At 53.4% G+C, this 12,917-nt stretch overlaps 4 protein-coding genes across 4 annotated transcripts; 2 read left to right on the top strand and 2 right to left on the bottom strand.

The window, feature by feature from the left end:
* Positions 1 to 85: 85 nt before the first annotated feature.
* On the top strand, positions 86 to 4,472 carry CC84DRAFT_1240563 (cytochrome P450; the record flags this gene model as incomplete). The annotated part of the gene is made up of 4 exons (XM_018184022.1): positions 86 to 1,684; positions 1,853 to 2,872; positions 2,922 to 3,647; positions 3,698 to 4,472. The coding sequence occupies 4 exons, from the start codon at positions 86 to 88 to the stop codon at positions 4,103 to 4,105; spliced, it is 3,753 nt and encodes a 1,250-aa protein (XP_018039249.1). The 3' UTR covers positions 4,106 to 4,472.
* A 685-nt stretch (positions 4,473 to 5,157) lies between these two features.
* CC84DRAFT_1162717 (endoplasmic oxidoreductin) lies at positions 5,158 to 7,448 on the bottom strand. Its single transcript, XM_018178074.1, has 3 exons — positions 7,113 to 7,448; positions 5,407 to 7,037; positions 5,158 to 5,353 (listed from the first exon to the last, which is right to left on the bottom strand). Exons 1-3 carry the CDS (start codon positions 7,227 to 7,229, stop codon positions 5,245 to 5,247), a joined length of 1,857 nt encoding a protein of 618 aa, XP_018039248.1. The 5' UTR covers positions 7,230 to 7,448; the 3' UTR covers positions 5,158 to 5,244.
* Positions 7,449 to 7,785: 337 nt separating this feature from the next.
* Positions 7,786 to 8,400, top strand: CC84DRAFT_1087078 (uncharacterized protein; the record flags this gene model as incomplete). Its single annotated transcript, XM_018174185.1, has 2 exons — positions 7,786 to 8,044; positions 8,252 to 8,400. The coding sequence occupies 2 exons, from the start codon at positions 7,786 to 7,788 to the stop codon at positions 8,398 to 8,400; spliced, it is 408 nt and encodes a 135-aa protein (XP_018039247.1).
* A 76-nt stretch (positions 8,401 to 8,476) lies between these two features.
* Positions 8,477 to 12,594, bottom strand: CC84DRAFT_1162713 (P-loop containing nucleoside triphosphate hydrolase protein). The gene has a single exon (XM_018178073.1). It carries the CDS (start codon positions 12,519 to 12,521, stop codon positions 8,526 to 8,528), a length of 3,996 nt encoding a protein of 1,331 aa, XP_018039246.1. The 5' UTR covers positions 12,522 to 12,594; the 3' UTR covers positions 8,477 to 8,525.
* Between the last annotated feature and the right edge of the window lie 323 nt (positions 12,595 to 12,917).

The following is a 12,917-nucleotide window of genomic DNA, read 5'->3' as shown; positions in this document are numbered from 1 at the left end:
CTATATTCAACGAGACTCGTACTCCAAGACTTGTTTTTCTATCTTAAGATCTTCTCGTCCAAAGCGTACTGTACCATATTTCACTATGTTCCTGACACTCATTATTGTATTGTGCATAGCGGCATCGCTCGCCTACTACAAACGCGGGCGTACCCTCATACCAAAAGGACTTTCTCCTGCCCCCGGTCCCAAAGGTCTTCCGATAATCGGCAATGCCCATCAGCTCGGGGCCCAACCGCATCGACAGATCACATCCTGGGCGCGTACATATGGCGAAATCTACAAGATCCGGCTCGGATGGAATGACTGGTATCTGTTGTGCTCTCCCGCTGCCGTGAAAGAGGTGATGGATCGTCAAAGCAAGGACTCGAGTTCGCGGGCCCCGATGCCGGTCGCTAACGATGCTTTGAGCGGGGGGTTGAGATTCTTATTTATGGAGTATGGCCCGGAGTGGAGAAAGCTGAGGGCGATCAGTCACAAGCTTCTGACGCCTGGCATGAGCAAGACGTTTCAGCCGAGTCAGGAGTGGGAGGCGAGGATGTTGATGGAGGAGGTGTTAAGGGGAGGCGACGCCGGCGAAAAAGGGAGTGAGGTCGGGTACAGGGCTATAAGGAGATACACTGTCAGTGTTATCATGACGAGCACTTATGGGAGAAGGATCAGTGATTGGGACTGTGATGAAGTGAGGGAAATCTATGGTATTATGAACGACTTCTCCACTATAGCCGCCCCGGGCGCATATCTCGCGGATACCCTTCCCTTCCTGGGCCGTCTGCCTCCACGACTCCAATGGTGGCGCAAACCGCTAAAGCCGTACTTCGATCGTCAAGCCAACCTCTGGATGTCCCTGTTTTCTTCTCTCAAGACGCAAATGGAGACCAAACAAGCTCCCGAATGCTTCGTAAAACAGCTCATCGAAAGCAAGTACGAGGAACAAGGAGTCAGCGAACTCCAAGCAGCTTTTCTAGCAGGCTCTCTTATCGAAGCTGGAAGTGAAACCACCAGCGCAGCAACTAACAGCGCCGTGCTGTATCTTTCCGCCTTTCCCGAGGTTCGTCAGAAAGCTTTCGACGAACTCGACAGAGTGGTCGGATCCTCGCGATCACCCACCTTCGAGGACGAAGAGAATCTTCCGTACATCCGCGCCATTGTCAAAGAGACGATGCGCATCCGGCCCGTCACAAACATTGGGTCGCCTCACTACACCACTGCTCCCATCGTCTACAAAAACACATATATCCCCGCAAATTCGATAGTCGCGCTGCAACAGTACCCTATCCACTACGATCCTGAGCTCTTCCCAGACCCGATGCGTTTCGCTCCCGACCGCTATCTCGCCTTCCCCGAGAAAGCAGGCTTCTATGCTGGCGGCTCAGCGTCCTCGCGAGATCACTGGAACTTTGGTGCTGGGCGGCGGATATGTTCCGGTCTACATCTCGCGGAAAACAGCATGTTCATCGTGTTGGCGAAGCTGTTGTGGGCGTTTGATATCAGACCGCCGGTTGATGAGGGGGGCAATGAGATGCAGGTTGATCTCAGTGATGATGCGTTTGAACCGGGTGCGAATACGATTCCGAAGCCATTCCATGCGAGGTGGGTTGTTAGGAGTGAGCAGGTAAGACAAACGATTGAGAGGGAGGTCATGGAGGCGAAGCGAGATGGCTATGTGCTCAGGGGAGTGAAGGTAGGGGAGGACGGCATTGAGGCATAGAGTCGCTACACTGTTTGTCTCCCATGTTACTTATTATGGAAAGTGTATCTTGGTATTAATTTCATTATTCCAAAGGTCGGGTGAGGTCACAGGCCATGTTTTGGTTCACGTTTGCGCCCAACCCGCGCCTTCTGTTTACAGAACGTGCCTTCCACGAACACAGAGACACGGCCCTTCGTAGCGCGCACTTCACACCTCATAAATCGAAACTCAACTGCTGCGCTTCGCTTCACAAGTGTCAATACTACCCTACCTACGCTTTTTCTGCCGCCCGCACCTCCACCCGTTGTGGCCATGGTATCTGGAAAGGATAGCTCTGCAGCAAGCCCGCAGCACACGACCCAACAACACCAGGGCGAGAGAGCGTTTAAATTTCAAACAAAAGGTTCGAGAAACATGGACAACAGCGTTCGAGAGCCTGAGTTGCGCGCGCTGCCAGTCCAGGAAACCGAAGGAAACGATTGCGCGATGAAGCAGTCCCCGGAACTGGTGCAAATTGGAGCAGCATATTCGTCCCCTCCAGTCGCTTCCGACCAGAACGACATTCGCTCTACAAGTACCGTGTACTCTTGTACCTCCTCTTCAAACGGAGGCATTCAACTACACACTCCAGGCCCCGCCGTCGGTGCAGACATCGGCGATGCGTCTCCATCGCCCGCTACGTACCCCCATATCTCGCCAGCGTCAGTCAGTCAAGTCTTCAGCTCTTCCCCGCTGCGACAGTCGCTTGAACCGCGCTACTCTCCTCCGAGTCCATCAGCTGTCTCCAGCTCTTCCGCCTCGCCGGTAACGCCCACTTTCTCTCGGCCTCGTCACCCGCAGTCGGGTTTGGCTGATGATCCGCTGGACATCGCAACTTTAGAAGATGCCGAGAAGCCAGCGAAGGATGGCTCGGACTGCCGAGAGCATGACTCAGGTCGCGATACAATCGACTATGCTGAGAGTGATGATTCCAGCGAGGCCGATGATGAAGAGAGTCGGTTACTGTACGTTGATGGAAACGATGTTACGAACTTGAAACCACCTATTAAAGACGACACTGAGGATGTGATTAATTCTCTGATTGACGGAAGAGATGGCATTGTGGTCCCGCGTATTGATGAGATCACTTCCATCAAGTCGAATGAGATGGATCTCCTCATGGAAACTGCGCTGGATGGTGTATGTAACCCCAGTCTCAGCGAAGCATAGCAACTAACAATCTAAGCAGATCACACCAACTCGCCGCGGCGCATTTCCCCAATCTGTTCGTGGCGCATCCTTCCCCACAGGCCAGATCATGTCGCAACTTGCCGCACCTAGCTCGATTCGCGATATGGCCCAATCGCACGTGCAGTTTGCGACCAGCACGTCCGTTCAAGACACGCTTTTCGCCAAGACACTGAAGTACTTCAAACAATCCAAAGACAAAGAGAATACGCCCTCGAGGTCCCGTCGCAAAACATTGCTGCCAGATGATATCGCCGAGCTCGCGAAGGATGCACAGCAGGAAGGCATCGAGGATGACAAGGCGCTGTGGGATGAATATAAAGACCTTGACTTCGCGCCGCTAGACCCAGTTATGGACAGCCAAATTGCAGAAGACCTGATCATAGGCACTCCAGTGCGCAAGACATTTGCTAGCGTTGAGGAGTATAACACAGGAATCGATCGGTCCCAGGTGATCAGGATCCTGCCCAAATCACGCGAAATCCCCTGGGGCAATAAGAAGAAGGACAACCAGGCATCTGCTTCACTTGGCTTGAAAGACAAGTTCATCGAAGGACATGCTAACGAGACGGGCCCAATGTACCTCGTCAACATACCTGGACGCTTCAGTGACGCCTTTCAACTACGATTTCGCAGCAGAGCTTCTATCGGCCTGATTGCGTCCTTCTTGCGCGAGCGCGGTGAGGCTTTGGATGCTAGCAAGGATGACATTGATTTTCTGGTCAAGGTGCGCTTCACGTTTCATGAAGTAACTGCATTGCTTACATACCTTTGCAGGAGTTCCTAGAGTACCCCATCGAATTCACCACCCGGGAATCCACCGAGAAAGAGCCGTTGAACTCTGACTCAGACAACGGTGTTAATCTTGAAGACAATCAGAAGAATCCCGGAACCGGATCTGTGACTTGCCACGGTGACGACTATGGCCATAGTCCGGACAATCACACGCACGAGAAAGAAGTCATATCTCAGGCAGAGGACCCTGCTTTTGTGAAGGCTCTTGGTATGGCCCCGGAAGCTATGTTCTGGGTCGTCGCACAGCCGATTGCACGTTACTCCTACAAGATTTTGGGTGCAACCATCAAAGCTTTCGACGCAGCGTTGCAACAGCTGATGGGTGTTTCGTTGGATGAGCCGCTTACGCCAGAGTCTTGGTCATCTGAATCGTCTGAGTCGTCTGAGTAACACGCCATGGGTGGCACCGTCGCACGGATTCGTACCTTTCCGGGCTGGAGTCGGGTCGTCACATTCTATGGACATGAAAATGGCTGGATTTGTTATTGATCCATGCGAGAGCTGGGTAAAAGGGGCCTGTAGTTCACTGAGTGGGATACTGTATCCGGGGCGTAGGGAGTGTGACAAGGCACAGTGAAAAATGGGCTTAGCAGGTTGAATTAGATGAATATCGAAGAGTCTTAACGGGCTTACAGTGACGCTAAAGAGGAGTGATCGTGCATCGTGCATGTGCGAGGCACAGCAATGCTACGCCGCCGGTGAAGGGTTGCATCCAGAGCATCATGTTCCCAAAGAAAACGCATCTTTGATATCTTGAGCGGTAAAAACCGTTCTTCCATCGCCGAAGCAGTAGCAAGCATTGGTACACTCAAGGCGTGGGGTGCGAAGTCTTGAGGCGGTGCTACTCAGCTTTTCAAACGGTCATAAGCAACTTCATTCTTCTCGACAGATATAGTCGCTCTCCCATGTCTAGTGGAAGTCTTCATAGGCGCCCTGTATGTTGGGTATGGGATATTGAACGGTTGCATGTGCCTGGGTCCCGAGATGCGGTGCGTATTGGAGTAGCTGTCCAAGAGAAATTGGGCATGCATGACTTCCAAAACATCTTTCGCAACGACCTCTACGATCTCGTCAGTTGATTTTGATCTTTGTTGCGGAGGCACCAAGTGTTGACAAGGCGGAGTCGCACGCCCCGTTTCCGTCGTCGACCAAAGAATTGCATAGGCCAGGATTTCGTCGGTGACCTCCCTGGGCAACTGAGAGAATTGCATGTCGAGTCGCGCTAGAAGTCATCCAACGAGAGGGTAAGTATTGTACCTAACGAAATCCATGACCAAGTTTGCGGCGCAGCGCACTGCAGCCTGCCGTAGGAATCGCTAGCAAAGAGTGGATCACTCAGAACGTAACCTCACCGCACTTGCCCTTCGACATGTTTGAACACATATTCAATTGTACATCTTGAACAGAGCCTGTAAGAGGCACGCTGAAAATATCACTAAAACGCCTCTCTAATGCTCTCTTAACAGTGCCACTCTACCAGGAAACAACGCCAAGGCTATGCACCTATATACAACATGAACGCACCCACTCTATAGCTCGTGGTGCTGCGGGATGTGGATATACCAGCTGCGTGGACCAGGTGTCACACCGAGCCACCAGTTCCACAAGCGACCACTTTCGAAAATGAAGATCTTCGTGCTGCAAACGATTAGCAATCCCAATATCAAACCATGCGACGCAATTGTACTTACAGTCTCCCTGGCATATCCAACCAACCCCTCATCACATACTTCCACGCTCTGAAAACGAGATCAAACTCGGCCCAGAACTCCTCCGCCAAGGTCATGTTATTCGGGTCCCAGTTGCGCTTAAAGTCCGGCTTTTCTGGCATGCCATCGTCGGTAGGAAGAGCCTCATCGGTATTTGTGCCGTCGCCCAGCACTTGTTTCACTTTCTCGACCTCCTTCTCGGTCTCTGGGGCGGTTGGGACCGCGGCCCGGTGAATCCCATCACGATCTTCAACCATCTGACGGAACTCTTTGATGGCCGTGAGAGAATGCGAGAGTCGGTGCATAGTATTGATGAGCGCGACCAACTCTGTGCGACGAAGCGGCGGATCTTTGGAGGAATCATGCTCATCAAACTCGAAAAGCACCTTGAGGGCCGTGCCGTAACCGTTGGTCTGGATCTTGCCCCATAACCGGCACTTGTCGCAACCTACGCAGTCCATAATACGACTCACGTTCCTGAAGCGGTTGCGGAAGTCCTCCTTCAGGGCAACGGTGTCAGGGTCACGAAACATGACCGTCTCGTCAAAAACCTCGGGGCCGTCTGGGAGCGCTGATGCAAGGCGGAGTACTGAGTTCTTGGTGCGCTTGTCCTGCTCTGGGTCCTGGGAGCAGAACGTGTAGTCTTTGATGTGCTGCTTTATCTTCCCGACAGCGCGCATGATGAGAGCATAGTTGAAGTAAAGGTTCGAGATGCGGTCGGGGTACCTTTGCAGCCGCTGCTCGTAGCAGGTAAGGTTGGGGCCCCATTCTCCTGTTGTCTGGTTCAGATAGTCCCAGCAGAGATGTGTAGAGATGGACGCGTGCATCCCTGAAACGACACGGTGGAAAACGCGCTTCTCAAGACACGTGTCGTCGAATTCGACAGGATCCAAGCGTGCCGGGTCTGCTCCCTTGGCGATGGCAGACTTAACAGTCTTGCCAAAAGCCTGGTCTTTCAGGACATTGCGCAATTGGTTGGCGGCCTGTAGCTGTTCAGGATTGTTGAAGCCTCCGAAGGGCGACGCTCCGCCTGGAGATGACTGAGCACTCGACTGAGCCACCTTAGGTGGCTTGCTAAAGCAGTTCTCACGATAGATAGCCTCCCACACCTGATGAGCTCCTACGCCGGCGTAGCCCGTAAAGCGCTCTGGGTTGTCCACCAGCGACACGTAGTCACCTTTCGCCGTCGCGGATGCGTCGTCCGGGATGCAGTAGTCGCGCTCGTCGCATTCGTCATCGTACTCGACCACGCAGCTCTCGTCGACCTGGTCACCCAACCCGCCCTGCAGCGGCTTCTGTGGGTGCTCTCTCTGCTGCTGCCTCCCTGGGTGTTGCGCTGTCGGTCCCTCGAGCTTTCCCAACTCCTTTGCGCGCCAAACCAAGGGTATGTCCTCCTCGTTCTCCAGCGTGTTGACCGCACACGCCCTGTTACCACACATGCCATCTTCGTCGTCCCAGAACGGACATTTTTTGCTGTACAGACTCAGTCGGTAGTGCGAGAAGAAGTCGGTGTTCTGCGTGATCGAATGGAGGTATGGGTGTATTGCTTCATTGAGCTGCTCGAGGGTATCGTAACTTGCACACGCATCGGAAACAATAGCGCCGGGTTCGAACTGTACGACGGAGTACTTAGTATGTTTGCTCGGAGGCGCATAGTTGCAGTGGGTACCCGAGGAACGGTTGCTTACATCGCAGACGTCTGCTGGCGCATCCTTAGACTTCGCGGAAGCGGCATGGCTGGCAGCATGCGAACTACCCAGCAGCGCGAACACCGCCAGGTAGAACACTTGAGCCGCGGACCGCATCCTGTGCTTTGGGAAAGCGAAAGTCTCCTTGAAGGTCAGCAAACGTCTGCGAGCAGCACATGTCGCGATCCGGGACTCACTATCCTTCACCCCAGGCTATATATCGTGCGCCCAGGCTCGCGGAGCCGACAGCCAGCGGGGTACTCAAAGAGGCCAACTGTATTAATCGCCAATGGACCACGGGGCAGCTTCACAAGTGGGCGTGGCGGTGGCCGGCGGCTTCTATTCAGGGCCTAATATGGGAAGACGAGGAAATAAATGAAAGGCAATAGTGCGGGGCTCGAGGTGCCGAACGGGCAGGAGCGACAGGTGAGGGCGCGCGGATATGGAGAATTAAATGAAGGAGCGAAGTACCCTGCACCGAGACTTGTAATCACGCTGCCGTCGGACCATGTTGGAGCGTTGAAATGTGTCCACTCCTTCTGACGCTGTGGCGAGTGCTGTGGCGGTGGCAGATCGCCCTCCGAAGAATAGAGCTGAGAGCGCCCCACCAAGGCGGCTGCTGGCCAGCAGTGCAGTGGGCACGAAGCTCATCACCCAACAAACATCCACAACAATGTCCGAAGCACCCAAGACCAACTGGTACGACGCCTTTCCGGCGCCCAAGACCACGGCGGCCCTTTTGTCACGTGAAGCCGCCCTGGCAAGCCTGTCTTCGTCCCACCTCCTCGTCGTGGACGTGCGTCGCACCGACTATGAAGGCGGCACCATTCGCGGCAGCATCAATCTCCCCGCGCAGTCCTTCTACATGAACACTGCTGTCCTGTACGATCTATGTAAGCGCGCAGGCGTGAAGCAGGTCGCCTTCTACTGTGGTACGTAAGATTAGCCTCCCGTGTAAAGCCACACGCGCCTTTGCGCAGTCTACAGTACGACTCTCTTTATGGCAAGCAAATCATTGCACGTTGGGCGCACCATGGCGTGACATGTCACGTTGCTCCGACCTCTTGTGGGTGGCTGTGGCTGATCCGCTGCAGGATCAAGCAGCGGTAGGGGACCACGGTGTTCCGGCTGGTTTGCAGATTATCTTGCTGAGAAAGGCGAGACTGAAATCCAGTCGCTTACGCTGGCTGGTGGCATCAAAGGGTGGGTCAAAGCCGGTGCTTCTTTCACGCAAGCAGTAGACAGCTACGATCCGGAATACTGGAGGCAGTTTGACGAAAGCAAATAGATCGACATAATCGCAATCATCGCGACGTCCACATCATGTGCAATGGTATTAGGCATGTTCCGGTGTCCCGGTGAGGGATCGAATGGGCATTATACACTCTATATCAACGGTTTGTAACCAAATCATCATTCGTCATCTTCATCATCCTCCACAACTCGCCGAGCCTTCTTCCGGGGTACGACTGGTTCATCGTCATCGTCATCGTCATCGTCATCCTCGATCTCGGAAGCGGAGTCAATAACAAACGCTCTCGCATTCGACATTGCCACTTTGCTCGTCCGAAGCGGACCATCGTCATCACTATCGCTACTCACGACTGCATCATTATCGCTGATATCGCTAGTGAAGATCTTCTCTGCCTTTCTGGGTCGTTTCGGTTGCGCCGCTTTCAGTACAGCCTGCGTGCCCTTCCCAAGGCCGCTGAAACTATCGCCGGGTAGACTTGACGTTGGCGGCAAGTCCACGTTTTCGTCGTCCTCAGCGATGAAACTGACTAGATCAGAGTCCAATCGATAAGCTTGAGTGTCCTGCGGGCCGAACGCCCCTTCCGAGTCTTCGGAACCTAATGTCTCTGCTTGAGACACTATCCTCATTCGAGGATCTGTGAGCGGGGGAGAAGATTCCGCACCCTCGTCAGCGAGGCCAGAATCTTGCCAGGTGTGTCTTTTGGACATTGTGGCCTTCCTCTTAAGTGGGCGCGTAGGCGTTGTCGTCGCCGTTGCGTCTTTACGTGGACGTCCGCGTGGCGCTGGTTGCTTGGGCAACGCTGCGGCTTTTGGTCGCGGTTGGGCCTTGGCTTTGGACAATGGCTGTGAGGATGGGTCTTCATCAGCCCACATATCTCCAGGTTCTACACGCTTGGGTTCTACTCGCGCTCTAGGTTTAGGTCCGCAGTTTGCCTTTGGGTTTTCTTGTCGCAATAGTTGCGAAGCCGGGTCATCCTCTACCCACATATCTGTGATGACCGGGGTCGTAACCTCATCTGACACTATGACGTTTGGAGGCATTTCCTTCATATCCTCAACGTGGAGTTTGCTTTGAAAGTTGTCCACGCGATCATCATCCATAGCGTGCATTCTCTGAACCGTCCTTACAAAGGCGTGAGTTGCCCGACCATGGCGGGGAAAATTGTGCGTTCCGGACAGTATTCGTTGGTGATCTGGATGCGCTCGCAAATTTAACGCGCTGATCGATTCGTCATCTTCCTCAAAAACACGACCGTAGCGGTGCTGGAGATCTTGGGACGCCGGTTCGTCCAGGTATACGGTTTCCAAGGGTGGTAGTTCCAGCACCTCCTCGCTCGGATATACTCGGGTGGCCTTTTTGGTTCGGCTCTTGGGTGCGATCTCTTCGTTGATACAATTAGCAGTGACGAAACCGGTAATAACACCATCAGGCATATTGAACTTCTTCGGAGGTTTTTTCGGGGCTCTGCCTCGCTTCTTCTTCGGCTCTGGAAGCCAGTCTGACTGAGAGTTCTCAATCGGAATCTCGATGATCCTTCTTTCCACGACCGGTTGGACATCTCGAGGTAGTATTCGGCGAGAAATTTCGTCGTGGAAATTGAATTTGGAGCCTTCCGCAATGAGCTCCTGCATCATCTCGTAGCTGTCCTTGGCCTTGTTTGCATCGTTCTCCTCTTTACCTTCCATTTGCAGGAAGATGACCTTGCCTTCACGCTTGCGCCCAGTACGACCCATTCTTTGCAACATTCGTATAGGAGAAGCTTTCGAATCGTATAGGATGATCAGATCCAGGTCACCAATATCTAGACCTTCCTCGCCAATCGAGGTCGCAACAAGGGTGTTGAAAGTACCGGCTTTGAACTTCTCGATAACATCAAGCTGCTCTTTTTGATTCATGCCTTCAGAGTTTTTGCCCGATGATTGACCGACAAAGACACGTGGACGGATCATGGGATGATGCCTTCGGAGGACACGCACAATCTCTTCAGCACTGTCGCGGAAGTGAGCAAACACCATAATGCGAGTTTGGGTTGCAGCAGTATCGGTGCCCGACCCATCCCCAGCGTTCACAAAATGGTCGAGGACGGCCTGTTGAAGGAATTCCATTTTCGGGTGGCCGACAAAATTTTCGTTGCTAGTCCACGTCTGCAGCCTGACCATGAGCTTCTTGAACGCATCGCTGTTGCAAATACTCTCCTTGGTCTTCGATTTGCCCTGCGTTTGGGATTCCTTGAACTCTTTCATCTTTACGTAGAACGGACCAATTCCATGAAACTTCAAAAGCTCCATTCCTTGTGAGATAGATCCAAGGATGGTAAAGACCGAGTTAACCATGCCTTTTTGCGCTGGGGTAGCGCGCTGGCCGGCGTCTTGCTGCCACCGTCTGCGAGCGAGCGTCACTCCATATGGAGTGATGTCTAGAGGATCCTTCGAGTAGAACGCATTTAAGCCAGCCACCTTGTTGACTGTAGGTTGAAGTGCCTGTGCATACAATTCTTTGCACATTTGTATCTCATCGCTATCTTTGAAAACGTGCTTCTCGACTCTGCGATGGTGTATGTATTTGACGATGTCAAGTGATCTCTCAGTCCGGATCTCCACGCGGGAGATGTCCAGTCCATCGATGACTTTCTGAACAGCCTCGATATCGGCACCTGGTGTCGCTGTAAGGGCGAGAACGCGGAAGCTGTTGTTGAAACGGCGTAGAAAGCTCACGGCCTCTACATAGGCATACGCGCCGGTTGCGCGATGCGCCTCGTCCACAACGAGCAGTACGATCCTTTTGGGATCTGCGTAGCCGTGCTTAAGATCATTGACGAGCGTTTGCGGAGTCATGAAGAAGACTCTCTTACTCGCCCACTCTTCTGCGCGAATAGCTGGAGCAACACCACCGATCAGCATGGTCGTGGCTGAGCGGGGTATGCCGCAGATATGGAAGCAGGCATCTATTTGCTGAGCAACCAGAGGTTTCGTGGGAGCAACGAAAACAATCTGCGCATCGGTTGTCCATCGAAAATAATTCAACATGATGGTAGCTGCGATGAAAGTTTTCCCAAGACCGGTCGGCAGGGCAACCAATAGATTGTGGAAAAGCCCTCGAGCAACGATGTTGAATTGATAGTCTCGAATAGAGCCCAGATTGGTGGGGTAAACCCACGTTTTGATGGCTTCTAGGTCCAACTTGTGATGCGTGGGCGCCTCTTCCTTTTGGTCTACAACAAAATTGTAACGTTTGTTAGCTTGAGACTGGGGGATCTCGCCGTTCGCAGTCGGGCGGCCGAATAGGGTTGTTTGCCTCAGTCCGGCCTGCGTTGCTGCAACTCTGGTGCGCCTTTCCGAGACAAGTACAACCTCGTCAAGCTCTTGGGGCGAAGATGGGGAAGATGCAAAAGCATCCGAAGGTAGATCAGCCAGTTCTTCTGTGGCATCGTACAGCATGGACGTTCCATCAATTGCCGGAAGCTTTGGTATTCCTGCTAGCCTTGCAGGGGAAGCCGACTCTAAGTGTCTCGCGACTTGTGACACCGGTCTTGATGCAATAGACTGCCTGCTAGGCATCATCATCTTCATGGCATCGAAAACGACAGGCGTATGTACACCAATGCTGGTTGCGGGCTTTTTCCATATGGCTCCTCGTGGCATCCAAGGCGGAGACGCCTCTCGCGGTGGCTGAGTCAAATAAACGTCTGTCAAGTCACGGGCAACTGAGGGCTGGTGGATCCTGTTCTGTCGATTTTCTGCAACACCAGTCTTGCGCGGAGACACACTATCTCGCCCATCTCCATCGTCATTAATCTTTGGCCGCCCTCGCTTATTCTGGGTCGTCCATGCAACACGTGTTGGTACGGTGGAATCATCGCCATCGTCATATTCACTCGAGGCGCGTTTTCGGCGGGTTGCTACTAGTGCAGTCGCGTCGTGATCCTCCTCGTCGACGTCATCATCCTCCCCAGAGCTCACAAACGGGCGTGGACGTTGATTTCGCGCATGCTTTCTTGGTGGCGTTGGTCGGGTCCTTTCATCTTGGAGGTCAATCTTTCGCCGCTTGAGCAGCCGTGGCAATGCCGGTGGCGTGTTCTCCTTCTCGGCCTGTGTCGCCGCCTCGAGGAATGCAGTGTCATCAAAATCGTCTCCAAAGTCGTCGTCGCTGTCCATTCCGTTCCGGCTGTTGCGGCGGTTGTGTTATAGTCGCGTCCTGGAAGGGTTGGCTGAGGTCGCGTTGTTTGCTTCGCGTGCGCATGTGACGCAGCCGCACCCGACGGTCCGATTCCCTTAGCGCGCGCTGATCAAATGGAAACCAGCCGTGCTCCTTGATTCCCCACAAATGACTACATAACACAACAGGCGAGACCTGCCGGAACACGAGCGCCTGACTAGATCTTAGACCGACCAGGCAAAGCAGACCGAGGCAGCGTACGCCGACTACGCTCAACAGCCTTCGTCTCGCGACACACGACTTCCTGAACGGGTGTAGAGTAGCAAAACTAAGAAACATTGGTTTTCGCAAAAACCCGGAGTGCATGAGACCAAGCCGGGCTAATCGCGCCACAT

Source organism: Paraphaeosphaeria sporulosa (assembly GCF_001642045.1).
Source record: "Paraphaeosphaeria sporulosa strain AP3s5-JAC2a unplaced genomic scaffold CC84scaffold_3, whole genome shotgun sequence".
Taxonomy (NCBI): Eukaryota; Fungi; Ascomycota; class Dothideomycetes; order Pleosporales; family Didymosphaeriaceae; genus Paraphaeosphaeria; species Paraphaeosphaeria sporulosa.
This window is presented reverse-complemented; position numbering and strand designations above follow the sequence as displayed.

Coding starts and splice junctions, on each gene's coding strand:
- CC84DRAFT_1162717 (XM_018178074.1), bottom strand. CDS start 7,229: ATGCGGTCCGCGGCTCAAGTGTTCTACCTGGCGGTGTTCGCGCTGCTG. Junction 7,038..7,112: donor CGCCAGCAGACGTCTGCGAT/GTAAGCAACCGT, acceptor TCCGTCGTACAG/TTCGAACCCGGCGCTATTGT. Junction 5,354..5,406: donor TTGGATATGCCAGGGAGACT/GTAAGTACAATT, acceptor AATCGTTTGCAG/CACGAAGATCTTCATTTTCG.
- CC84DRAFT_1162713 (XM_018178073.1), bottom strand. CDS start 12,521: ATGGACAGCGACGACGACTTTGGAGACGATTTTGATGACACTGCATTC.